The sequence below is a fragment of the Mesocricetus auratus genome, unplaced genomic scaffold, assembly GCF_017639785.1.
Source record: "Mesocricetus auratus isolate SY011 unplaced genomic scaffold, BCM_Maur_2.0 Super-Scaffold_15014, whole genome shotgun sequence".
Classification (NCBI taxonomy): domain Eukaryota; kingdom Metazoa; phylum Chordata; class Mammalia; order Rodentia; family Cricetidae; genus Mesocricetus; species Mesocricetus auratus.
In genome coordinates, this window is record NW_024429186.1 from 39,809,457 (window position 1) to 39,836,357 (window position 26,901).

At 44.9% G+C, this 26,901-nt stretch overlaps 1 protein-coding gene across 2 annotated transcripts in view; it reads right to left on the reverse strand.

Annotated features, from left to right (window-relative positions):
* LOC101826526 (protein farnesyltransferase subunit beta) overlaps positions 1-26,901 on the reverse strand; it is an 80,000-nt gene that overhangs the window by 15,861 nt on the left and 37,238 nt on the right. For both annotated transcript variants that reach the window (XM_040742879.1, XM_040742880.1), the window contains exons 5-8: positions 21,179-21,325; positions 20,994-21,077; positions 11,017-11,103; positions 1,072-1,201 (exon numbers count right to left, since the gene is read on the reverse strand). In XM_040742879.1, coding sequence (XP_040598813.1) covers positions 1,072-1,201; positions 11,017-11,103; positions 20,994-21,077; positions 21,179-21,325 — 448 coding nt within the window. The remainder of the gene's footprint in view (positions 1-1,071; positions 1,202-11,016; positions 11,104-20,993; positions 21,078-21,178; positions 21,326-26,901) is intronic.

Genomic DNA, 26,901 nt, shown 5'->3' on the forward strand with positions numbered 1-26,901 from the left:
TTATGTATGTTCTCTTCTTTAACCCTCAAAGAATATGGATTATTATTCGTACCTTCCAGAAGGAACAGAGACAGTGCAGCTAAAGCAGATTGGCCCAGGGTTTCTTGGCTGAGAAGATGAGGGGTTCAAACCTACAGTATTGTCATTATAACTTAGGCATGCACTTTTATATTCTTTATTTTTGCCTACAACATGAGACTTTACATTTCATCTCTTGGTAGTAATCAGATTTAAAAATGTATCTACAAAGTGGGTCATTTGATATTAATTTTCCAGAACCTTCATAGAGTATGCCACGTGAGAAGCTTTCTCTCTCACACAATGAGGGCAAAATGCTGCTAGTCACACCACAAAATGCAACTCTCTAGAGGGCTCACAATGGCCCAACAATGAGGGCCTGGCATCTGCTCTCCCGGAGAGCTAAGTGTCAGTTGTAGCTGGTTTGCTTTGATGATGGTCAGGGGAGTACATCCTCCCTAAAAGACAAAGTGTGTTCTAGGCTTCCCTTAAGCTGACTGATTTCTGAACACTGGTCAAGAGCTGAGGGTCTAGAAGACATGCCCAGACCTCCTGATAGCAATTCTCCTGCTCTGCTTAGAGAACTTGCTGAAATGCAGATATGGAATTTTCACAGGTAATGAAGTTTTCACAGGTAATAAATTTTTGGCCCTAAAATGCCTCAAAGGTCTTCTCACAGCTTCTTCTCTTAGAAGATTCTAAGACACTCGGTAATACTGAATCCTAAGGGACCCTAGCTATTTTTCTTGGGTTTGGGGACTCACTCCAGGTGGCCGGAGGACTCAAGACCACTCAGTCTGTGCAGAAACTTCAAAGCAGCCAGATGGAGAGGTAGGAGAGGGGAGTCGACTGAGAACAGTCCTTTGCTCTCTCAACTGACTTACAGTGGTGCTGAGCACCTAATACTGCGCCTGAAGCTTCATCCTGGGACTCGCAGTCTTCGCCAAGGCTGCAGCTCTGCAGCCCTTCCCATCACCGCCCTCCCATGGTCCCAGATCAGAGTGCCATCACCAGACCAGGGCTTGGGGAGAGGGTGGTGCAACAGCTACTCACTAACAAGCTCTTCAGGTTCAAAGAGCGTTCCTTCTTGAGGATTACCAGCGCAGCCAGGCCACAGAAGGTGTAGCCGCCATGGGCTTCCATTCCTGGCACCCCGCCAATGCCGCCTTCCCAGTTCTGGCACCTAGGAGAGTGGGAAAAGCAAGACTATGGCAAGTGCATGGATGGGGACAAGTGTCCTCCCCAAATCCTGGGTGCAGAGAATAAGTCTGCTCTGATTAAAGCATTAGTCGTTACTCTCAAGGATAATAGTATGCTGGCTTATTATGCATATATACATGTGTGTGTGATGTGTGTGTGCACATGCATCATGCATGTGGAGGCCAGAAGTCAGCTTTGGGTGTCGCTCCTCAGGATAGCAATCTACCTTGCTTTTTGAGAGTCTCTCACTGGAACCTGGGGCTCATATTTTTGACTAGGATGTCTTGACCAATCAATTCTGGTGATCCCCTAACTCCAGCTCCCCGGTGCTAGGATACAAGCATGTACTACAATGCCTGCCTTTTCACATGGCTATTGGGGTTGGATTCGGGGCCTCATGCTGTATAGGAAGCACTTTGTGGGCTGAACTACCTCTCCAGCCCCTAACGTATCCATGTTTGCAGATTCCTTCCCTTAGAAAACAGAACCAGAAGCCTTGGAAATTTAGAAAGTGTCCACTTATGTAAGAAATGCAGTAGCACAGATTAACACTCATTGGGGGAAAGTCGCAAAGGCCTATACGTACCAGAGTCATCAAGTTAAAGTAAAACTGAAAAATAATTGCTGGCTTTGGTTATCTTTGAGTACCAGGTCTATCAGTGAATGCATTTTAGTTTTATCTAATTTCCTCTTTTTAACTCTAGCTCTGGAGATCAAATCCGGCACTTCACAGATGCTAGTCAAGTGCTCTACCACTGAGCCATATCCACCTCTCTTATTTCCAGTTTCTGTTTGTCTGAGATGGGACTTCATTTAGCCCAGGCTATCCTTGGGCTTCCTGATGCCCCTGTCTTTCGCTAGTCCACCCTCCAAGTGCTGGGATACAGATGTGAGACACCATGTCTCAGATTCCTGGGTTTTTTGTTTTTGTTTTATTTGTTTTGGTGGTACTGGAGCTCAAACCCAGGGCATTGCACATGCCAGACAAGCAGGCACTCTACTACTGAGCTATACCTCAGCCCGCTTTTTGCTTTGTGAAGTAGGTCTAAGTAGCCCCAGGCTGGCCTTGCACTCACTCACTCTGTGGCCCTGGCAGGAACTGATTTTGGGATGTTCTTGTTTTAGGCTCTGGAGTAGCTGAAATACAAGCCACACTATCAGGCTGCCTGGCTTAAATTTTCTATAATGAACACACACACACACACACACACACACACACACAAACACACACACACTTAAGAAAATTTTTGAGCTATGTTTTAGTGCATTGCCCAGGTGGGCTCGAGTGATCCTCCTACCTCAGCTTCTCAAGTAACTGAACTAGCTGGATGTGACAGCTCATGCCTGTAATTTCAGGGCTTAGAAGGCTGAGGAGAGAGGATTGCCTGGCTACAGAGGGGAGCCTGTCTCAAACAAACAAATACACAATAAAGCCTCTAAGTATAAGACTGTGCCCAGCTTGTAAAAGCCCAAAATTAAACTTTTTTTTAAAATGGTAGAATTTTCTACATATTTAAAATATCTAAGGATGGTGTAATAACACACACCTTTAGTCCCAGTACCAGGGAAGCAGAGGCAGGCAGATCTCTGAATTGGGGGCCAGCCTGGTCTACATAGCGAGTTCCAGACTATCAAGAGCTACATAGACTGTTTAAAAAACCTAAAAAGTAGCCAGGCGTTGCTGGTGCACACCTTTAATTCCAGCACCCAGGAGGCAGAGACAGGCTGAGCTATGTGAGTTTGAGACCAGCCTGGTCTACAAGAGCTAGTTCCAGGACAGCCTCCAAACCCTGTCTCAAAAAGCAAAACAAAACAAAACAAAAAAACCAAAAGCCTAAAAAGTAAAAGAAAATGCCCATTTATTGTGACTACTATTATTTGGTGTTATAATATCTTTTAATAGTGCTTTCTAATCAGAAAACATGCAATAGTATGTATGTGTGTGGTGTGCATACATGTGTGCATATGTGAATGTGCATGGCAGGTGTACATGCACATTCCTGGGTGAGCATGCATGTGTGTGCAGGTTCATGTGGAGGCCTGAAGTTGACTCTAGGCATCTTCCTTGATGGATCTCCACTTTATTTATTGAGGTGGTTTCTGGTTGAGCCTGGAGCTCACCAATTCCGACCAGTCTGGCTAGCAAGCTTGCCCAGGGAATGTCCGGTTTCTGTCAGCCAACTGCTGGGATTACAGGCAGCTGCCGTGACCGCCCAGAGTTTACATGGTGCTGGGGATCTGACCTCTGGTCGTCATGCTTGCATAGCAAGTGCCTTATCCACTGCATCTCCCCAGCACATGCGGAATCTATGGATCTGCCAGGCAGGGCCATTCCTAGGAACTGACCTTACACAGTGAGCAATAGTGTGTCCAAGGAGCACACTGTGAGAATGTTTGCTACATTCCTTTTTTAAGAGCAGAATGTCAGACCAACTTAGAAGTTCAAATGAGGAGGAGGCAGGGTTCTTTTATAAATTATGGCACATCCAGTCATTTAAATAGTGTTACAGATCTGGTTATGAAAATGCTTCACTTCCTACAGGAAATGCTAGAAAATAACAATGTGCTATATTATTGAATTTCCAGAACTTGCAAAGACAATACATAAAAAGAAAAAAAAGATCTAAAGCCACGCATGCCGTTAGACCCACAGAGATGGGTGGATCTGTCAGCCATGGCTACATAGTGTGATTTTTGTCTCAAGGAAAAAAAGCAACAACAAAATTTGGATGCTGGCTAGTTGTAATTGTCATCTTGACACAATCTGGAGTCACCTGGGAAGAGCGTCAATGAAGGACTGGCTAGAAGGCTGGCCTGTGGGCGTGTCTGTGGGAGAGCGTCTTGACTGTGTTCGCTGATGCGGGCAGCACTGGACTCTGGGTTGAGTCCTGAGCTTTGTAAGAGTGGGAGAGTGGAAGAGTGGGAGAGTGGGCTGAGCACTAGTGGGCACACATGCATTCATTTCTTTCTGCTCTTGACTAGCAAGTTCCTGTTGCCTTTGCTTATTCTGTCTATGATGTAACCTAGACTTCTGAGCTAAAACAAACCAGTCCCCGCCCCCCCCCATTGATTTCTGTAAGGATATTTTTATCACAACAATAGGAGACAAAGCTAGGACAATTGGGTACACTGTGGTGGTAGATGTAATTTAGACTTTCTTGTTGTGTACCTATAACGAGCATGTTTTATCTATGAAGTAATTTTAAGGGCTGTGTGTATGCATGTGGGCACACCTGGCTGTGTGCTAGGGATTAAATCCCAGACGTCACTCATGGAAGGCAAGTACTCTACTACTGAGCCCTAGCCCTAAAATTTAAATATATTTTAGTATGACACTATCGTGCTTTACTTCCTAAAGTCACCCTTCTCCGTTTACTCTGTTAGAACAGCACAGGTGAACAGGCCTTTATCCAGGAGCTGACAGGATCTCTAAGTCTTTCCCCCTAGAGGCCTGGCATTTGGGGAGCCCTCAGGTTTCCTTTTGAGAGAGCCCAGGCTCAGGGAAACCAGCTACAAGCTCTCCATAGACAGATTTCCTCCATCGCCACCCAAACACCAGCTTCATTTTACATTGCCAGTGTGTTTGGCTACTTGGACTAGGGAAAGCACTCATGTTTGAAAACTCTGGTGAGTGAAGAGTTTGCAAGGGAGATCAAATTCTGTCTTTTATTAAACTAATCTTTGTTGAAATCTTTAATTGAAAAAGTAATACCCAAAAGGTTATGCTTCCAAGAGCAAAAAAGAATAAACACCGCTAAGCAGCTTCTTAGACTTCTAGTTCCTATTCCTGCAGTGACCCATCAGTTTCCACACCTTAGTCTGTCTCTGTGTCCTTTACAAACACACACACAGCGCATATACTACATACGCATGCACACTATACACACTATATACACACTACATGCACATATACCATACACACATACTATACACACATACTGTACACACACACATATATATATATACACACAGTATACATGCACACACGCTACACACCAATACTACAGACACATGTTCTGCCTTCCTTCCCTTGGTTTTTACACAAAGAGGAACACGATACAACCTCTTCTGCACCTTACTTTTTTTTCAGTTAATAAAACTCTTTGGAATTGATCATGGTGGCATATTGCCTGTAACTCCATCACTTAAAGGTAGAAGATCAGAGTTCATGGCCAAACTCAACTATATAGCAAGTGCAAGGCCAGTTTGGGCTTCATAAGATCCTGTCATCAACACACACACACACACACACACACACACACACACACTCACACACACGACAACATAATGAACTGAATACCAGAGCCCAATAAAATGGAAGTAAAAGGATGTAAAAGGTACAAATGGCCAGGTTAACGTGAAAGAGAGAAGGTGTTGATGTCACGCTCCTTTAATCTCAGCACTCAGAAGGCAGAGGCAGCCGGGTCTACAAAGCTGGATGACAGGGGCTAAGGGTACCTAAAAGCTGGTCAGAGAGGCCTTCCTCAGTTCTGGGGCAGTGGTGGAGAAGCAGCCAAACCATGAGCAAAACCATGTTTGATTACTATGGTGGCTTGAATAAGAACAGCACCCACAGGCTCATATAGCTGAAGCTTGGTCATCAAGGGGTAGACTATTTGAGAAGGGTTAGAAGGTGTGGCCTTGTTGGAGGAAGTGTGTCACTGGGGGGTGGGCTTTAAGGTTTCAAAAGCCCATGCCAGACTCAGTTCTCTGTCTCTCTATTTCTACCTGTCCAAAATCCACAGTTCCATCAGTAAGTGAAGGTGATGAAACCCAGTTTCAGCAGCACAGCAGAAAGCAGGAGGGGTCTGTGGGACCACCACATAACACAAACACCTCACCTTTCCTGACTAGGAATTCATAAGGCTGCTGCAAGCTTCACATCCTAAACAAGAATTTGAAAGCTTAAGAACAAAGTCCTACAGATACCGATATGTGGGAATTCCCTGGAGAACAGCATGGTCTTAGCTCCCTTTTTTTTTTTAATTTTATTTATTCATTATGTATACAGTGTTCTGTCTGCATGTATGCTTGTACACCAGAAGAGGGCACCAGATCTTATTATAGATGGTTGTGAACCACCATGTGGTTGCTGAGAATTGAACTCAGGACCTCTGGAAGAGAAGCCAGTGCTCTTAACCTCTGAGCCATCTCTCCAGCCCCTTGGCTCACTTTTTCGAGACAGGGTTTCTCTGTGGCTTTGGAGGCTGTCATGGAATTAGCTCTTATAGACCAGGCTGGTCTCGAACTCACAGAGATCCACCTGCCTCTGCCTCCCAAGTGCACCACCACTGCTGGCTTATTTTTTAAAGACCTATTTATTTTTAGTGTATGAGTGTTTTTCCTGCATGTATGTTTATACACCATGCACAGTGTTCATGGACGCCAGAAAAGGGCATCAGATCCCCTGGACTGTAATTATAGGAGGTTGTGAGCTGCTATGTAGGTGCTGGGATTTGAACCCAGGTCCTCTGAAAGAGCAGCCAGTGCTCTTAACTGTTGAGCCACCTCTGTAGCCTCTTGAAGTTGTATCTTAGATAATATCATGTGAAGAATGTTACAAGGATGACAGAGCAGAACATCTGAGAATATAAAAAAATAAGTACTCATGGGAGGGGGGGAGACACTGAACTCTGGAAAATTAAAAGATTAGGGAATGAAACCGCAACAGAAAGATGAGAAGATAAATAGTAAGGGAAGCTCTTGGAAAATACACGAAAAGTTAAGAGATAGAAACAGACCCTCAACGGGCTTAACAAAAACCATTAGGTCAATCTGCCACACGAGGCCCCAAATGTCACTTTCAACATTAAGCAGAGAAGCCTGCTTCCTCAATTAACGGTGGTGAATGCAAACACGTACTCATCACTGATAAGGTGAGCTCCCTCTACAGCTCAGAGAACATCTTGCGGGTAGGGGGTTGGAAAGAACATAAGGGCTGTGGAATGCTATGTTAGGCAGAACTCAGACATTGCAGTCACGCTCACAGCCTGCAGTGGACCTGCATAGGTCTGTCAATGGTTTTTATGGATAGGTGAGGGGCTCACAGGGTTCCACCACTCCCACGGGAGGGGCAGTCATTATATTGAGTTGTATATCCATTAAGGGCCCACCAAGCTCCAATGGATAGCCCCAAAGCCATGGTTACACAGACAGCCCCGGGTTAACTCTCTGAATGACAAAACAAAACAGAAAGACATGAATTGGACTTGGAGAGAGGGTGGGAAATTGGTGGGAGGAGATAAGGGAGGATGTACTATATACATATATAAAATTGTATAAGAACAAATTAAATGAGGTTAATACCACTACTTAGATGCTGTAAAAGGAGCAAGCTGAGTATGTCAGCATATGCCTATAATCATAGCACTCGGGAGACTGAGACAAGAGGACCAGTGGTGCTAAAAGTCAGCTTTGGGTTCACAGTGAGACCGTGTTTCAAAAATAAAAACAAAGGAGAAGTTGCCAAAGAAATACTGCAATGCAAATTCTTGGTCTGAAATATGTATGCTTCCAAACGAGTGCCTAATACACAGTGAAAATGACCCACACCAAGAAGTTTCTAAACAGCCCCAATAAAGATTCTCAAAGTCTCAAGGCAGGCACATGGGGTGATGATGGAGAAAAAGGACAAAAGCAAAACAAAACTGCCCGGGAGACGGGGCATCTTGATGGCCCCGGCATGGTGGCAGGCACTATGGCTGCCATCACAGGCACACCCACCTGAACCCTGCATATTCCAGATTTACATACAATTGACACAAACAAATCAAGTATCTCCAAGGCCCAAAGCTAGTAATAAATGGTAAAGCTGGTTCCGTCAGATCCTCACGTTCAGTGAGTGTCTGCTAATGAGTGAGTGGGCTGGTCACTCCTACACAGTGCAAGCATCTCCCATCTGACTAAAGAAAGTCACAGGAGTTCAGTAGAGCATTAAAACTTAGAGCCGACAACTACACAGAACTCCTTCTACACCACCCTACCTTTCTTTTTCTTTCTTTCTTTTTTTTCCCTTCTGATTTGCCCAGGGGATGGCCATAGTACCCAAGTGGTAGCAGTGGCAGCCTGGGTCTTGGGATAGGGCAGAACAGCTAAAGCACTAACAGAAAGCCACCATCTTTAGCAGGAAGAAACAGGCTACTAGAAAAAGAGGACAAACCAGCAGAGTCAGCAATGGAAAAGCCCAATGTCCGCTCAAGTTTCTACCTTGAAAGCACATACACAGCGGGCAAACGCAAGCAGTTTGGAATCCAAACTGCTCTGAGACCTGAGCTGCCGCCCACTGCAGGGCAGAACACTGTTTGAAGTTTACAGTATGAATCTGACTAAGTGGCTTGTCTGCTAAAAACAAAAACATCCTTTGAAGCAATCTAACAGAATCCATTCTCTACAATACACCAACCACAATGTCCACAACACAGTCCAAAGCTTTTCAACACCCAAACACCCAGGAAAATGACACATCTACTTCAAGTTACCTACATGCAAAAAGACCTAGATATGGGCTTTTAAATTTTTACTTAATGGTTATTTTACGCATGCATGTATATTTTATGAATGAGTGTTTTGCCTGCATGCTTCCCTGTGCACCACATGCCTGCCTCATGTCCATGGAGGCCATCAGAGGATACCCTGGAACTCAAGTTACAGACAGTTATGAGCAGCCATGAAGGTGCTGGTAATTGAACCTGGATCCTCTGGAAATGAGCTCTTAACAACTAAGCCATCTCTACACACACACACACACACACACACACACACACACACACACACACACACACACGCACGCACGCACGCACGCACGCACATTGGTTGGTACCAAACTCCTACCTTTACCCTCCTGAGCAGTGTTATGCTACTGCACCTACTTCCCCCAAGGGTTTTTATTTGTTTGTGTGTTTGTTTTGTTTTGTTGTTTGAGACAGAGTTTCTCTGTGTAGCCTTGCCTGTCATGGAAATCACTCTGTAGACCAGGCTAGCTTCGGACTCACAGATACCTGCCTGCCTCTGCCTCCCATGTGCTGGGGATTAAAGACATGTGCCACTACCACCTGGCTCCCCCAAGGGTTTTAAATTGGATATAATTACCTGCTTGCCTTGGGAAGTGAAGAAAAGCACACTGGGAAGGAATAAAAAGATGGGACATCTCAATTGAGAAACAAAGCACTAAAAAGAAGCAAGCCCAGGGACTGCCTAGTCTCACCGGCCTCTAAACCACCACCATCAGTCTACAAAACGCTGCGTCCTCGGGGACTGATAGTCACTGTGAAACTCACATTCATTAATGATGACAGGGAAAGTCAGAAGGCCAGGTGGAGCAATGCTTACAAAATTCAGACAAATACAGTCTACCCCACTGCCAACCATTCATCTCCAACCAGATAGACTACCAAACAGGTTCGCAAATAAAGATACATGTAGGATCTAAGTGCATTTTCCAGGTGCCCTTTTCTGAGAACTTTGGAGTATTGTGCTTTATTAAAATGAATAATAATCATTTTTTAAAAAGGACAGGGGCTCCAACAAACCAGAAAAATTAAGTGAATTTCATACTGTACGGAAGCTTCTAGATGCCTGCTGTACAGCAAGCTGAGAGCAATCTGTCTAGGTCTGAAGCAGGAGGGTGAGGACTCCAGGGGAGAATGACCCAGAACACTCACACACACAGACACACACACACACACACACAAACACGCACACATGTGCACAAATAAGTACACAAAAGAAAACATTATTTCAAATGTTTGACTGTATGAAAAATAACTGTAGAACTGATGGAGATTGTGGAGATGAAGTCATGATATGTATACACAATTATGATATGTATACTAATTCCAGGAAAATGAAAGTTATACAAAAAATATGATCATAGTGTCACCTGGTGTCACTGCATTGTATTTACATGGTAATAGTACGATTTTGATATAAATAAAGAATAAACAGGAAATGTATACCTACATATATGTACCTTTTGGTTTTTATTTTTTAAGAGGGCCTGTTGTAGCCCAGGTTAGCCTGAAACTCAAGATGGGGCTGAAGATGATGCTGAACTCCTCCATCAGCCACCTGAGTGTTGTGATTACAGGCCTAGTGTGGCTACCCTGGGCCACCGCACCCAGTCCTGTTTAAGGCTTCTTGCTCTTAGAAACAAGTCTTTGTCTCTTCCGTGCATGTGGGTGAGAGTTTCTGTAGGAGTAGAGTTACTGGGTTTCATAAGCAGGGCGTTTTGAGATACTGCCAAACTGCTTCAGGCAATTTAGACTCCCACCAATGCTACCCACCAAAGCTTTTAGCCTGTGCTGTTCTCCACTATAACAACACATTAATGAAAGTCTGAAAACAATGTCAACTATTTGGGGTTTGTTTGTTTGTTTTCATTTTTTTTTCAAGACAGGGTTTCTTTGTGTAACCCTGGCTGTCCTGCAACTCAGTCTGTAGACCAAGCTGGTCTCAAACTCACTGAGATCTGTCTGCCTCTTCCTCCTGAGTGCTGGGATTAAAGGAAGGAGCCACCACCGCCCAGATAGTTTCAAGTATTTGTAAAGGGAACGACATATAACCCCTAAGACATCTCTTATAATTTTATGTTCCCTCCCAGACTTTTTCTTTGTTTTTTGAGACAGGGTTTCTCTGTAGGATGGTCCTGGCTGTCCTGGAACTGGCTCGGTAGACCAGGCTGGCCTCGAACTCACAGAGATCCGCCTGCCTCACCTCCCAAGTGCCCCTTCCAGACTTTTAAATTTTCACTTTTTTGACCGTTTGCTCTCAAAGGACTGGGGACCATGTGACTTCTCCCACCTTGCTATCCATTCAGCAGTGCCTTCAAAGAGGTCTGGAGTGATGATGTTGGTTAGAGAGGCCACCGAGGCGGCACAGTACGCGCTTCTGGAAAGACAGAAACAGAGGGAAACATGTTAGGCTCCAAGAAAAGGACAAGGCTCAGTTAGTTGCTTGGGCAGACGGCTTGCTTTGCCTAGTAAGCTGCAGTCACGCTCCGTCTCACTCTTGGCACATAGTCCTTCTTCTTGGGTCTCAGAGAGGTGTGACATTCTGTCTGGATAGATTGCTCTCAACAGGGCCTCAGTGAAGGAACATGACATTCTAGTCTCCCTGCCTCCACACAGGCAGACCTCCATCTGAGGAATGAGCAGCCATATCAATTCATCTCAAAAATAGACTGAGTCTTTTTTCAACGACTTTGAACAGTTCCCACCATCCCATCCAGCTGTTGCTGAGGCTCTCCTCACTCATCCAGACATCTTGCCACTGCAGATGTGGGACCTCTGTCTGGATAAAGGATGTGTGTGCAAGGTTAGCTTTCCATTTCCTCCAACAGACACACTTCAAAGCAGGCTACCAAATTCTAATGGCTGCTTGGGCCACACACACATGAGACAGGAATAGACATCCTTACACCTCTAGAGCAAAGAGCTCTGATTTCAAGCCCTTCATCACAGACACAGACACAGACAGACACAGACACAGACACAGACACAGACACACAGATTTCAGTGAAAAAGTGGGGCAGGGCTTAGGATGTGGCTCACTTGGTAAAGTGCTTGCCCAGCATGCACACACCCCTAGGTATGACCAAACTGGGTATGGTAGTGCTTGCTCATAATATCAGCACTCCAGAGACAGAAGGATCACAAGTTCAAGGTCATCCTCAGGAACATAGCAAATTTGAGGCCAGCTTGGGATGATACATGAGACACTGTTTCCATTGGGGGAAAAAAGGAGAAACATATCTTTTGGGTAATTCTGGGGATCTAACCCCAGCTTTGCACATACTATGAATACTGTTCCACCAAGCTATATTTCTAGCTCCTATCTGAGAATAAAATAAAGTGTATCCATTTGATTTAACTCTTGTCACTCTATTCTTCCAGCCATATTCTTCTCAGGACACTCTTTCATCTTCTCCATCTGTCACAGAACACAGACTGCTTTTTCAAATACCCAGCCTGGAAAGATAAAAACTATTTGTTTTAATTCTACTCACAAATTCCTTTTCTAAGAGCTCAGAAAGAACATGAGAGGGAAGGAAAAGAACGTTTGGCTTCCATCTTATTCACTCTATAGACTTAACGTGAAGCCAACATACTGAGGCATTCCACAGGAATCTCTGCAGAAGCCATGGGCATGACTCTCCTGCCAGCACTGTGACCAGCCAGGCTCCCACTGGCCAAAGGCACAGCAGAGGCACCCAGAGCAAATGCTGTGATTTACCATATGTTAACTTTGAAGGTAGGTTCTAATTTCCTCCAGGCCTTGAGCCTCTCACAAGGGCTCCGCACTGCTCTCAGAGGCTCTTGAATCCTCATGAGGCGGGGAGGGGGGGCCTGTGGTGTGGTCTGTCTCTCATCATTGGAACAAGTGACAGGGGAGGCAGTTGTGGAATCCTGCCCTCTGGGCATGGCATGGTGGCTACAGTCTTGAAATCAGAGCAGTTGAGATTACTTGAATGAGATCCTCACAAGATAGTGTCTATTAATATTCCTGCATAGGAGGAGGAAGGGGGGGCATCAGATCCTTAGTGGAGACTCCAGCCACTCCTTTTCTGAGCCCCGCCCCCATTAGCTACATATAACCCTGACCCAACTGCACATGGTTTTAGGTGCTGGAGAGTATGTTGGAGGCATAAGGTTAACTCGGGGTGAAGAGTCTAGCGACGCAGCCATCATGACTAGATTGTTTCTTTGGTCTGTTGTTGTCCTCTGTACTGAGGGAGTGCAGTTCCATGATCTCTGCTAAAGGAGATAGGACAGCAACCAAGGCTTAGCTGTTTGGAGGGCAGACATTCCATGGGGGAAGTTTCAATGTGGTTATCTTCCCCCACGTGGTATGGACTAGCATGTCACCATGCTGGGATGGTGAGTGTGTGTTACCCCCATACTGGTGTAAGGCATGAGACAGAAGCTGTCTGCCCCCAAGAGGAACTGTCAGTATCCAAAGTCGGAAGGAGAAATCCCTATGGAACTGCCTTCCTCTGTGTGGCACAGCATGACATGGTCCGTGATGACTGTATTGGAGACACCCTCAGATGGTTGATGGGCTCAATAATATATTATAATCCCTGATGGATTCCATGCACAGATGGAATAGAGCTACAAGAAAACCATGACTACAGCTGATAAGACCTGCAGCTGAAACTGTCTGCCCAGATGGAGTCATTAGCCCACATGAGCGAGGAGTTACAATGGGAAACAGGCATGCAGGTGTTGCACTCCCTGTTAATCTTTGACCAGAGTAGGCAACCCGGATAAAGATGTAAGATAGAGAGACTGGAGAGATGGCTCAGCAGTTAAGAGCACCGGTTGCTCTCCCAGAGGACCCAGGTTAATTCCCAGCACCCACGTGGCAGCTCACAACTGTCTGTAACTCCAGTTCCAGGGGATCTGACATGCTCACACAGGCATACATGGAGGCAAAATACCAATCCACATAAAATAAAATTAAGTTATTAAAAAAAAGACATGAGAAGGAGGTGCTGGATTGTCGTTTCTTATGGCTGGGCAAACAAAAGGAAAGTACAAATTGGATCTGTGAATAACCTCTTCTGCAATGCAAGAATTTGGAACAAGTGAGAAGAATCAAACCGGGGAAGAAACTAGGTAGAAAAGCTACTGAGGGAACCAGGTGTGGGAGAGGCAGTGTGTGAAACTTCTCTGTGTTTACCAGGGAGTTAAGAAGGAAGTTAATGCAGCAGGAGTCCTGGTACTGCCATGGGGCTTCTGGGGCTTCTGTGGCTTTGCTAGTCCCCGTGGTGAGTAGGAGAGGTACTAGTAGATCTGAGTGACTTATACTGACATGTCAATCCAGTTTGTAAAATGCTAAAGCCATTAAGAGGGGAAATTGAAAAGAAAAAGCAGATAAAAGAGCCTATCTAGGTCATTTGAAAGCAAATGAGGCAAAATTTGTGTTCACATGGAGTTCCTAAAGAAAAGCTGACAGAAAGTCAAATGCATTGCTGGTGAGCTTCTAGAACAGCAGTTCTCAACCTGTGGGTCACACCACCCCTTTGGAGGTCAAACAACCCTTTCATAGGGGTTGCCTAACAATCCCTAAAGCCATTAGAAAACACAGATATTTACTTTATAATTCATAATAATAGCAACAAAAACAATTTTATGGTTGGGGACACCACAACACGAAGAATTCTATTAAATGGTCACACATGGGGAAAGTTGAGAACCACTGTTCCTGAGTGCTAAAACAACAGGTCTCCAAAGGGGTGGGAGAGGGACAGGTGATTCCCAAGGTCCCACTGCTCTGGGGGAAGGGTGAGAACTGGCATAGCCACTTCCCTTATGTGGTGGCCACTTACACCTAAGCACTTTGCAGGGCAACTAAGTGCCCCACACAGAATTGAGGATTTACTGGCTCTCTTCCAATGTGCAAAGATGCATGAGTGCCTTAGTTCCTGGCAGTCCTCGGGGTTACCGAGGACAATGAACATCAGTGGACGGACACCGAGAGTAATGTAAGTAAAAATCTTGCCAGGGGTTAACAATCCCCCACCCCCATGTGCTATGTACATTTTATCCTTGAAAATATACTGGGAGTAGAGATTCTTCATCCAACCCAGGACACTTGGAATAGCCAGCTGTGGCTGATGACAAGGTGTGTGTGCATTCAGTACTAGCCTGGAGCTTGCCCAACCCAAGAACCCTGATCAAGCAACAGGTGTGGTAAGCAAGAGTGCATCCCTGCTTCCCATAAGCCCTAGGCTGGGCAGTACAGCACAAGCCTGTTCTACCAAGCCCATTGGATGTGGGCAGATGTGCAGGTGACCCGTGGCAGTGCTCCAAGATTAGGAAGTAAGATGGCACATAGGGAATGACTCTGGATACACTGATGCACCCAACACTTCTCTTTTGAGGAAACTACTCAAATGGGGTCAAAGTCAGGCACAGTATAACATGCCTTTAATCCCAGCAGCACTCAGGAGGCAGAGGCAGGCTGGATCTCTGAGTTCAAAACCAGCCTGATCTACAGAGTAAGTTCTAGGACAGTCATGGCCACATAGAGGCAAATAACTAAATAACTAATAAATAAAAGCAATAGAACCTTTTGAACCTCACTAACAGTTTTAAAAATTGTCCCCCTAGCCACTAAATCCTAAGACCTATTCTCAGGTGCTTGGAACAGCAAGTGGTGGATGGAGATCCTGCCACCCATTCCCCTTTTTGAAAAGGTTTCCTTAGGCCATGATACGGTGTTAACCTCTAAGTTCTCTGAAGATTTGGAAAAGCATCTAAAAGAACAGAAAAACACGAGTTAAAGAATTTGAATGTATCCTGGGTGTTGGGGTATCTCCTACATGCTATTGGCAAGGAGACCCCTAAAGTCCCACTACACAGGTTATACTACCATGGGTGACACATCAGAACAAATGGTAAGACCCCATTGCTGGAAACACCATGTGCTCTGGTTGTAGAATATGGAGGACTCAAGCTGGGACTGAGCTAGACGCTCACTCCACACTGGCCGATTTTGTGGTGCCACAAGACACCGTCTTGGCTGCTGGGAGAAAACTGTCACCAACAGTCTTGCATGGCTGTGCACTCTGTGTGTTAATGCCATCAACATGACAGTGTTGCATGGCTGTGCATTCTGTGTGTTAATGCCATCAACATGACAGTCTTGAGTGGCTGTGTACTGTGTGTTAATGCCATCAACATGACAGTGTTGCATGGCTGTGCATTCTGTGTGTTAATGCCATCAACATGAGGGGCGAAATGTGCCTGCTAGTGAAACAGCGGCACAACAGTGACAGGTACAACTACTTTCTTCACGGAGGGAAACGATGGTTAGCATTGTAAACCAGGGCAAAAGCCTGTGCCAGCAGGAAGGCTACTGCTATAGTTTTGACAAATAGCTGCAATTGTTTGTCAATTTACCTTCTAAACATTTGTTACATCCATAGGTTACTGCTACTGTAGAACCTAAGTGGGAAAAAAAACTTAGGTTTTTATAGTGGACAGCAGTTACTAGAGAGATTCATAATTTGTCAAATTGATGAAAGTGTCATGCTGTGTTCTATACTGTTGCTCAGCAAATAACTACATATTTACATAACTCCTCCGAGGTTCAGGGAACACTGCAGAATACACAGATATAAGGTCCAAGAGAGGGGGTGGAGTACTCTAGAACCCTGTCCTCCTAGGCATGACATGACTGTTGCCATCTTCAAATCAGAGCACCTGTGATTACCCATATGGCATTCAAAAGATTAAACCTTTAATGTTCCCTTGTTAGAAAAGGACAGGGAAGATCTATAGACCTTCACCCGAGACTCCAGTCACTCACTCCTTCCTGACCTCCACCAGGCACATGTAACCCTGGCCCAGTGACATGTGGTTTTAGGTGGTAGAATAGTACATAGGAAGTGGAGGACTGGTGGGGGGAGGGAGGAATCCAATGAGTGTGAACCATCACTCATGCTTTCTGTGAACCACCACTGAAGATTTTTGCAAATGCAGGTGCCCAAGTCACCTATGCACCATGAACAACCCCAATAAATTCAATGGTTCAGCAAGCCAGGCTTAGATGAAATTTTCTTTGATCTGTTGTTGTCCTCTTTAACTGAGACGAACAGAAATAGACTCCCTGGAAAAATCACACAACAGATACCAAAACCACTAGTCCTAGATCACAGAGAGATGGGGAAGGAACAAGGTACAACTTTTCATGTAGTTTCTTCCTGCCTCCCCGTATCCAGCATGACAGCTCTCAAGTTTGTCTGCTTTTCTTCTTCCTCACCACTGACATCCAAACCCAAATCATTATCATCCACCCAGATCAACCATTTGTCTCCCTCCTTCCAGCCCAGAAACCAGAGGACATTTACTAAAACACTATACTCCATTCATTGCAACCAGAGAACTACCACAGCACAAATCGGATCACACCCCTGCCCACTGAAAACCCATCAGAATGTATCTGTCAGCCTCTGTAAGAGCCTGTCCCTCCAGCTCTTTGTTCCCACCATCGCCCCCAGGCCTCCTACAATTCATTAGCATTCAACCAACTTCTCATCTCCTGAACACATCCTGCTCTGTCACCTGCTGTCTCTCCTATCCCCAGAGAACACTACAAATTTTATACTTAATTCAGAAAATGGACAAATGATGACTTTTTGTTTTTGTTTTTTGAGAGAGTGTTTCTCTGAGTAGCACTGGCTGTCCTGGAACTTGTTCGGTAGACCAGGCTGACCTAAAACTAACAAAGATTCGCCTGCCTCTGCCTCCTGAATGTTGGGATTAAAGGTATGTGCTGCCACCACCAGGCTACCTGTTTGTTTTTCCAGTACTATGGGTTGAACCCAGGTTCTCATAGTGTGGTGGTTTAAATAGGAATGTCCCCCATAGACTCATGTGTTTGAATGCTTGGTCCATAGTATTAGAAGGCGTGGCCTTGTTGGAATAGATGTGGCCTTGTTAGAGGAAGTGCACCACAAGGAGGCGGGCTCTGAGGTCTCAGAAGCTCAAGCCAGTCTCTCTTCCTGCTGTCTGCTGATTCCGATGTAGAACTCTCAGCTACTTCTCCAGCCCCATGTCTGACTGCATGCCACCATGTTTCCAGCTATTATGATAACAGACTAAACCTCTGAACTATAAGCCAGCCCCAATTAAAGGTTTTCCTTTACAAGAGTTGCTGTGGTCACAATGTCTCTTCACAGCCATGGAAACCCAAAGACACACACACATATATTAGGTAAATGCTCTAAGTTAGGGCTGCATGTTAATCTTTTTATTTTGAGATAGGGTTTCAAAGTTGCCAGCCTAGCCTTTAATTTGCAGTTCTACTCAATCTCCTGAGTAGGAGTCTGGGATTACAGGCAAGGCCCAGCTAGTAGTGGCTCCTTCAGAAGTTTCTGAGGTACCCAGAAGCTAGCCACACTTGAATAAGGCATTCTCAGAAACTACCAAAAGTTGTTCTAGACCCCAAAGATCAAGAGACCATCTCTGTCTAACCAGGGACTAGAGTAAACTGTTCCCCAGGTGATAAACTGTCCTCAGTTTCCAATTTTCTCTTCTGAGCATTGGCTGGTGTTTCTAGGCAAAGGAAAACCAAAAACAAGATGGAGTGAAAAACTAGGGAATTAATGTTCTAGAAGCCAGGCAACCGGGCGTTGGTGGCGCACACCTTTAATCCCAGCACTTGGGAGGCAGAGGCAGGCGGATCTCTGTGAGTTTGAGACCAGCCTGGTCTACCGAGCAAATTCCAGGACAGTCTCCAAAACAATACAGAGAAACCCTGTCTCGAAAAACCAAAAAAAAAAAAGAAGAAGCCAGGCAAGACAAGGAAACTGGAGGATGCCTACAGGTCTGATCTGTCATTCAGATATTTTACCCACTGTACAAATGACAACTGTGGGCTCAGGAGCAGATCAGTCCCAGAACCACATAGTATGGGAGGATTATGGACAGGTGCTCCTTAATGGAACACATCAAATTGACAGGAGAAGTTGCCCTGCATTTGTCTAGCAAATGTGAATAAGAACACAGAAAAAGATCTGCCTGCCTCTGCCTCTAGAGAGCTGGGACTAAACGCATGTGCCATCACACCCGGTTGTTTTGAGACAGGTTTTCTCTATGTAGGCCAGGCAGACCTTGAACTCATTATCCTCCTGCCTCGGCCCCTTGAATACTGGATATTCTGTGTGTTCTACCATGGCCAATTTCAATTTATTATTTTTATTTATTTATTATTTTATTTTGGGTTTTTCAAGACAGGGTTTCTCTGTGTAGCTCTGGCTGTCCTAGAACTCACTCTGTAGACCAGACTGGCCTCTGCCTCCTGAGAGTCACCACATCCAGCTCAATTAATCATTAAAAACTAGATTGCCTTGCAAGCTGTCAGTACTCTCCAACAGCAGTGGTCTCTAGCTAAGCTCTGGCCTCACATCAAGGCAAGTAAGGAAGTCTCCATGCCTGGTTCAGACAAAGCGGACTGACAGGAAACAACTGACAGCAAAAGCCACTCAAAAGAGCGTGCCCTCTCCTGGAGGGGTGACGAGGCCTCATCATCACAGCCTGGTACTATGTCACTTGATGAGATCAGATGATATCAGAAACCTGCTGAACTCATCCTCAAGCACTCCTCTCAGGTCCTGGTGCACAAACTGCTCAGGGCTTCAGAACAGACCTGTGTTTCCAGAGCTCAGTGGCTGGTGCTTTGTAGGACCCAAAGAAGGCCTATCTGGCTGGCCTGCTTTCTTTAGAATGGTTTAAAAATTATCATTGTGTGGGCGCCATAGCTTAGCTGGTTAAAGTGCCTGTCTAGTAAACATTGGCATCATGTGTTTAAAGCTCAGGTGGGATATGTGCCTACTATAGCACATGTGTGGAGGTCAGAGGGCAACTCTGTGTGGTCTGTTCACTCCTTCTATCAGAATCAAACTTAGGTCCTCAACCTTGTGAGGTAAGTGCCTTTACCTGTGAGCCATCTCGCCGGTTCCTGGTTGGCTTTTCTGAAGACACCATGATAACCATGCCAAAAGTTGAACAGTCATGCCAAAAGCTACACAGCTAGCACACTACTGTGAAGAACATGCTCAAGAATCCACTATGAGGCCGGAAACTGGGGGAGGCAGGCAGGTCTCTATGAGTTCAAGGCTAGCCTGGTCTATAAAACAAGTTCCAGGCTAGCCAGGGTTATACAGTGAGACCCTGGCACAAAACAAAACACACATAGAAACAAAAGAAAGATATTTCTTTCTATCATTCTGATATAAAAGCTTCACCTCCTCCCCAAAATGTATTTCTCTCAGACTAAATGTTATACAATCTCAATGATCCACAGCATTTGAGAAAGTACTTGGGACTAGAGAGATGGCTCAGTGGTTAAGAGCACTGACTGCTCTTCCAGAGGACCTGGGTTCAATTCCCAGCACCCACATAGCAGCTAACAACTCTCTGTAACTCCAAGATCTGACACCCTCACACAGACATACATGCAGGCAAAACACCAATGCAAATAAAGAAATAATAAAAAAGAGAGAAATTGCTTATTTCATAAGCTTTACCTGCCTCATAGGTTGATTGCCCATCAGTCAGGAAGCTACTTGCTAGTGTAATAAATATATTTATTTTTTTCACTTTTCTTCCTTTTAATTCAGACAGGATCATGTAGCCTAAGTTAGCCTTGAACTCATGATGTGGCCAAGGATAACCTTGAACTCCTGATCCTCCTGCCTCCACCTCCCAAGAGCTGAGATCATGATCACAGACTACCATACCTGACCAGATACACTTTTTGAGTAAAATAATAGGTTTGAGCCAATGGGTACCAACCAGTTGGTTGAAATCTACTACACTGCAGTCTACTGTCCCACAAGACACTCTGCACCCCACAGAGGAACTCGCGTGTGCCTTGGGTATTCAGCACCCTCAGGATTTCATCAAATGCAACCAGAAAGTGTTCATAGAGTCAACTCTAGGCTTGCTTCTCCAAGAGAGGTGACAGATTATATTATACTGTGTAATTACTCACATTAAACTATTTTACAGCAAACATATATATTTTGTATTGAAATCTAAAGCACTTGATCCCCCAATTCATATTTTGATATTTACATAAAAGAAGCTAAGAGATAATGACACTGGAGGACTTTAGTACCATATTAGCAATGACCATGACACTGTGCCAAGGGCACAATGTTTACACATCAGTCTTATGGCACAAAGCAGCGGCTTGCCATGTTTCTTAGGCTGAGCTGCTCTAAGTAGGTACATTCTAGAAGCCATGGATACACCTGTCCCACTCACCTCACATCCACCTCGCCTCCAACATGCATGAGAAAAGAGCCGTCGGGTTGCTTCAAGGAGTATAAGTACTGAAGAAGCTTCTGTCTGAGAACAGGGGGAGAGGGCAGAAAAAGGCGACCAATGGTCAGTGCAATGCAGTAGGGGGAGCCCTCCTGAGTCTCCTCCACTGCTGCCTGCAGCTTTACCTGTTAATGACGTTGTAGGCTTCCTCCGTGCCAATGATGCACAGCGCATTGACAGCTGCATATGTGGGTGCGAGGTGTGGGTACTGCCCAGGGCCCCCTCCAAAGCCACCGTCTGGACTTTGACACAGCTCCAGGAACTGGCACACGCTAGGTACATGGCCAAGAAGAAAGACAAAGTTAGACAGTGTTAATCTCCAAACATCAAATTCCTTTGAGAGAGTTCGACCTTTTCCAATCAGTCCCCTACCTTCAAAGGGCCAAAAAGACTTAACTTTTTACCCAGCTAGTGTGGTTTTCTGCACACTCCTCGGTCTTTTACTTAAGCATCTGTCTTGTTCCAGCGTGAGGCTGGGAGGAAGTCTTCACAGACCTGGGAAAGAGTCTCATTTTTTTTATTTATTTATTAAGCATAGTGTTCTACCTGCAAGTATACCTGCAGGCCAAGAGAGGGCACCAGATCTCATTACAGGAGGTTGTGAGCCACCATGTGGTTGCTGGGGATTAACCCAGGTCCTCCGGAAGAGCAGCCAGTGCTCTTAACCTCTGAGCCGCCTCTCCAGCCCCCACTCCTGTGCTTTTGTCTTGCTTCTTCATGGCCCATGATGCCAACTGAGGTTGTCAGCACAATGAAACCAAACTCATGAGAATGTTCTGCAATTTTTCTAGGTCTTTGAGCTGCACATCAAATCTGGGCTGATCGCCCCACACTGCAACCTCCTTGTGAGGTTACAGAGGTTTTCCCAGCTCTGCGGTCAGTGGTGATTTCAAAGTTGCCAAAGTAACGATGCTTCATCATCACACTTAGGAGCCAGGCAATGACTGTGGCGCACAGCCTGAGAAGGACCTGGCATTTGCCCCTCTCTTTGGCATTGTTGATGCTTTTAAGAGCAGCAGCCGGGACATTCATGAGTACCATTAGAGTGGCATGGAAGGACAGCAGAAAGAGCATTTGTCCGGGCATTTTATCATTGCGATGCAAAGGTAACTAAGACAGGCACCACTGACTCATGTCAAAGGAAGGCATCTAAGCCTGTGAATTTTTCATGCTAAACATCAGAGGCTCCAGTTTTCCCATGAAGGACACCAGTTCCTGGGCATCAGTTACATTTTTGTTTTAGGTAAAATCAAGAGAACCTTTACTTGCTCAGGGTTCTCTACAGTTTACAGGAAGGGATCAGTTAGGAAGGCCCCAGTACAGCCTCTCTCCCCTACAACTCTCAGATCATAGCCTTCCTGTTAGGAAGACCTCCACCCAAGAGACCTCCTGGCAAGCACGGCTTTCTAGTGGCCAAGGTCTTCTTTCTGGACTGCTTTATACCATTTACTATTTACTTCCTCCCTTCTTTTTCTTTTTTTTTTCTTTTTTAAAATGAGAAATAGTTTACTCTTAGTCAAATATGAGTGACCAGGGCCCAGGAACATGGTTTCTGTTTGTCCCAAAGAATATGTTCCAACACAGAGGTGGTTAAATAAAATCTCTTGTAAATTAATTTCTTTAAAGTTAGCCCACAACATGATGGGTGTTGCTATGGCATTTGTAGCATGCGCATCATCAGACTTTATTCTAATCCCTCCTCCCCATCATCCTCCCTGCTGCCTGGTCTCCTCCCTTTGCCCAGCTACACCCTTCTGCTATTACATCACATGCCCATCATTATCTTTCTCCTTTCCCTTAAGCTCTCTTCCTTCTGTCTCGGGACCTTTCTAGTTTTATGACTTGCACACATATATAAACATGTGCATATATGCAATCTTAAACCCATCACCTCATCATTGCTTCTTCTCTGCTGCCAGCGAGATGAAAAGGCTAATTCCCACAAAGGCGCATGTCCATTACTCCATCCCCATAGCACATGATCTTTCTTTCTGAGCCAGAGTCCCATGCATACCAGGCTGGCTTCGATCCTGCTATGCAGCGGGGACTGACCTTGAGCTGATTCCCCTGCTTCCACCTCCTCAGGGCTCAGATCACAGATGTGGTTTATAAGGCGCTGGGGTCAAAGCCTGTGCCCTCATGTATACTAGACAATAATCCGACAACTGAATTTCATCACCAGGCCCGCTCTTTTCATTAATCAATCAATCAACTAATTGTTTATGAGGCAGGATCTCTCTATAGCTCAGTGTGGCCATGAACTTAGCAATCTGTCTGCTATGGTCGCCCATGTGCTATGATTACAGGTGTGAGCCATCATACACAGCTATTTCTGACTTCAGGCTTTCCATTATGTAGACGAGTACAGCAACAGAAAATGATACTGGACTGGCCATTTTTTGTCTTCATAAGCTAATACTCATTCACTTCTCTTTATATCTAAAGTTTTATTGTAGGGCAACACAAGGATTGAAACTAGAGTTTATCATCAGAGAAGGAAGAAAATCTAGAGCACATTTTAAAGAATTTTTTCATAAGTTTAGTTTGCTCTTTATAGATTTCTCAATCCATGGTCAATTCTTCCAGACTATCCAGAAATAAACAGTTAATAACAATTCCTAACAGAGACAAGCTGCCAACTGGAAGCTCTCTGCACACAAAAGGATTTAACTCATATAAAACTCAGCAGGTGGGCAGGAGAGATGGCTCGGTGGTTAAAGGTACTTATTGCTCTTGCAGGGAGCCTGGGTTCAATCCCCAGCAACCACACAGCAGCTCACAACTGTCTGTAACTCCAGTTCCGAGGGATCTAATGTTCTCTTCTGGCCTCTGTGGGAACCAGGCAGATACATGGTGCACAGACATACATGTAAGCAAAACGCTCATACATGTTAAATAAAAATGAATCTAAAAACAAAAAATGCAACCGCCTGCAGCTAGAAATACATGCTGCTTGGTGACAGCATATGCACAAGGTCCTGAGTTCAATCCCAGCATCACACAACACCTTCTCTTTTCCTTTGGTCTTTTGAGACAGGGTATCACTATGCAGCCAGGTCTAGCTCTGAGCTCAGAATCCTGTCTCCTCCTTCCAAGTGCTGGAATTACACATGTGCCTGTATACTGAGCTGCAGTTTGAGGTCAGCCTGAACTGTATAGAAAGTTCAGTCTAGCCTGAGCTACAGAGTAAGAGACCTTCAAAAACAAGACAAAAAAATATACTAATGGTATCCATTTCTTCTCGGCTCCTAAGATAGAATACTGTAATGGAATGTAACACTCCTGACACAGTAGCCTGTAGTCCAGAATGGGTGGAGATCTGAATGTTCCAGACACCTTGCTGTCATGGCTCTATGCCAACCTCCCTCAGCTGACTGCCATGAGGTTGAGTGAGGAAGCTGGAGGTGGGTGGGGCTCCCCTGTGCCTCTCCCTTCCATACTTCAGAACATTCTGACCCTGAGGCTTTCCACTTTGCACCTTCAGGAACAGGCAAACTGACTGAAGTGACAGCTTGTCATTAGCAGACTTCCTAGCAACTTTAAAAACCAGAATGTTAATGACACTGTGACCTCTCAGAAAGGGGAGAAACACTTAAAGACCAAAACTTCATCAGCTAATAAAAACTGGCAACTAGGAAGCTCTGTGCAAACATCCAGAGTGACAATGACAAGTACTCAACCAAAGCATCCCTTCAGGTATGCCACAGAGATGGGTTTCAGATACAGGTGCAGGTCAGGGCTGTTTAGGAGGGGCTCTGAATCCCTTTGAATCCCAGTTTACAAAGGATTTTCTTGTACACAAAGGATTGTCAAATCCAACCACGTGCACCGGAATCAGCCGAACAATCAAGACCTGGTCTTACCAGACACCAGGTGACTTGGTATCCAGAGACACTGAGCACCATTCATCTTTGCAGCACAATTAGAATTACTTTGGGAGGGAGGCTGGAGAGATGGCTCATAGGTTAAGAGCACTGGTTGCTCTTCCAGAGGTCCTGAGTTCAATTCCCAGCAACCACATGATGGCTCACAACCATCCATAATGAGATCTGGCACCCTCTTCTGGCCTGTAAGGATTCATGCATAGAGAACACTGTATACATAATAAATAAATAAATCTTTAAAAAAAAAGAATTACTTTGAGGAATATATATTTAAAACCCAATAATTGAGCCACAGCTAATACCAATTAAATCAGAATCACTGAAGATAGATGAAGGTGGCAGGTTTGACTCTCTACATGACCCAAGGCTCACCCAAGCACCATGACTTCCTAGACTTGGTGTGCACAATCACCTGTGGACCTTAAGTTGGGTTTTGCTGGGGGTTTTTGTTTCTTGTTTTTGCTTTTATATTTTTGAGACAAGGTTTCACCATGTAACTCCAAATGGCCTAGATCTCACTATGTAGACCAGGTTGGCCTTGAACTCACAGAGATCAGCCTGTCTCTGTCTTCTGCGTGCTGGGATCCATGGTGTGCAATACCATGTCCAGCTTAGTTTTGTTTTGTTTAAAGGGTCTCCCTCTGTAGCCCAGGCTGGCCTGCACCTTACTACACAGGCCAGCTTAGCCTTGAACTTGCAGCAATTCTCCTGCTTTGGTCTCCTAAGTACTGGGATTACCAGGAATGAACCACCACATTTAAGCTGATTCAGCATTTCTAACACACGCCTGGGTCATGACAAAGCTGCTGGCCTGAGAACCAACCACATTATGGAGATCAATTAAAAACACCTGTCCCGGTGGTGCGGCAGGAGAAAAAAACAAACAAACAAACAAAAAAAAAACACCTGTCCCATCCAACAGGCAACCCTAATCACAGGGAGCAATTTAAATTTTAGTACAAACTAACTAAAATAAAAAATTCACCCCCTCCACTGGCAGGACTGACCTGCACAGTTTTCTGTTTCAAGATTTATTCCTACAAAGGTATTTAATGACCTCCCTAGCCAGTACCCACTGGATACCAGCAGAACATGGCCCAGAAAAGCACCCAGAAGGCAGGTGACTAAGGATGATGTGACTAGGTATGATGTCATCATGCCACATATTTTTACTTTAAATTTTAAAGGAAGGGCTGTGGTTGTAACTCACTTGGAAGAGTGCTTGCTTAGCATTCGTAAAGCTTTGGGTTCCAATCCCAACAGCATATAAAATGTGACATGGTAACACATACCTTGTATTTTAAAGGGAAAGGAAGACAGGTTGGAAGTTCAGGTCATCCTTGCAAACAGTGTCTCTTGTAGCTCATGTTGACCTCAGACTCGCTATGTAGCCAAAGGTAATTGTAAATTTTGATCCTCCTGTCTCTGCCTCTTCAGGACTGGGATTACAGGTATGCACCACCACATCTAGTTTATGCAATATTGGGGACTGAGCCTAGGACTTCCTGCATGCTAGGCAAAAGCTCTATCAGCAGAGCTACATCCTGGACCTAAAGGTCTAATTTAGTGTACAATGGGCTCCCTGTGATTTTCACTTTGCTCTGTGTGTTTCATTAAAGTAGCTGTTAATAACTAAGAATGGGGATCACATTAAAGTACTTCCTTCAATGCTAAAATCATTAAGCCGAGCAAGCGTTCCGTTCCAAAATACTTATTTTATATAAGCACACAAATAAAGCTTTGTATAACCTCTTAGGAGAAGTAATCCAAACCCCTACTTCTGAATTTATTATTCTTGAAACAGCTGATACCTACAATAATAAAGGCCTGCCTTGCTAGCCTGGGTCAGCCAGCACAGATGTTAACGAGGTGATTCTGTCCACTAGAGGGAACCCGGCTTGTACTATTTCCTAAACAAATGAGCTGGGGAGAGAACAAACTAGGGAAAAAAAAAAAAAAAAAAA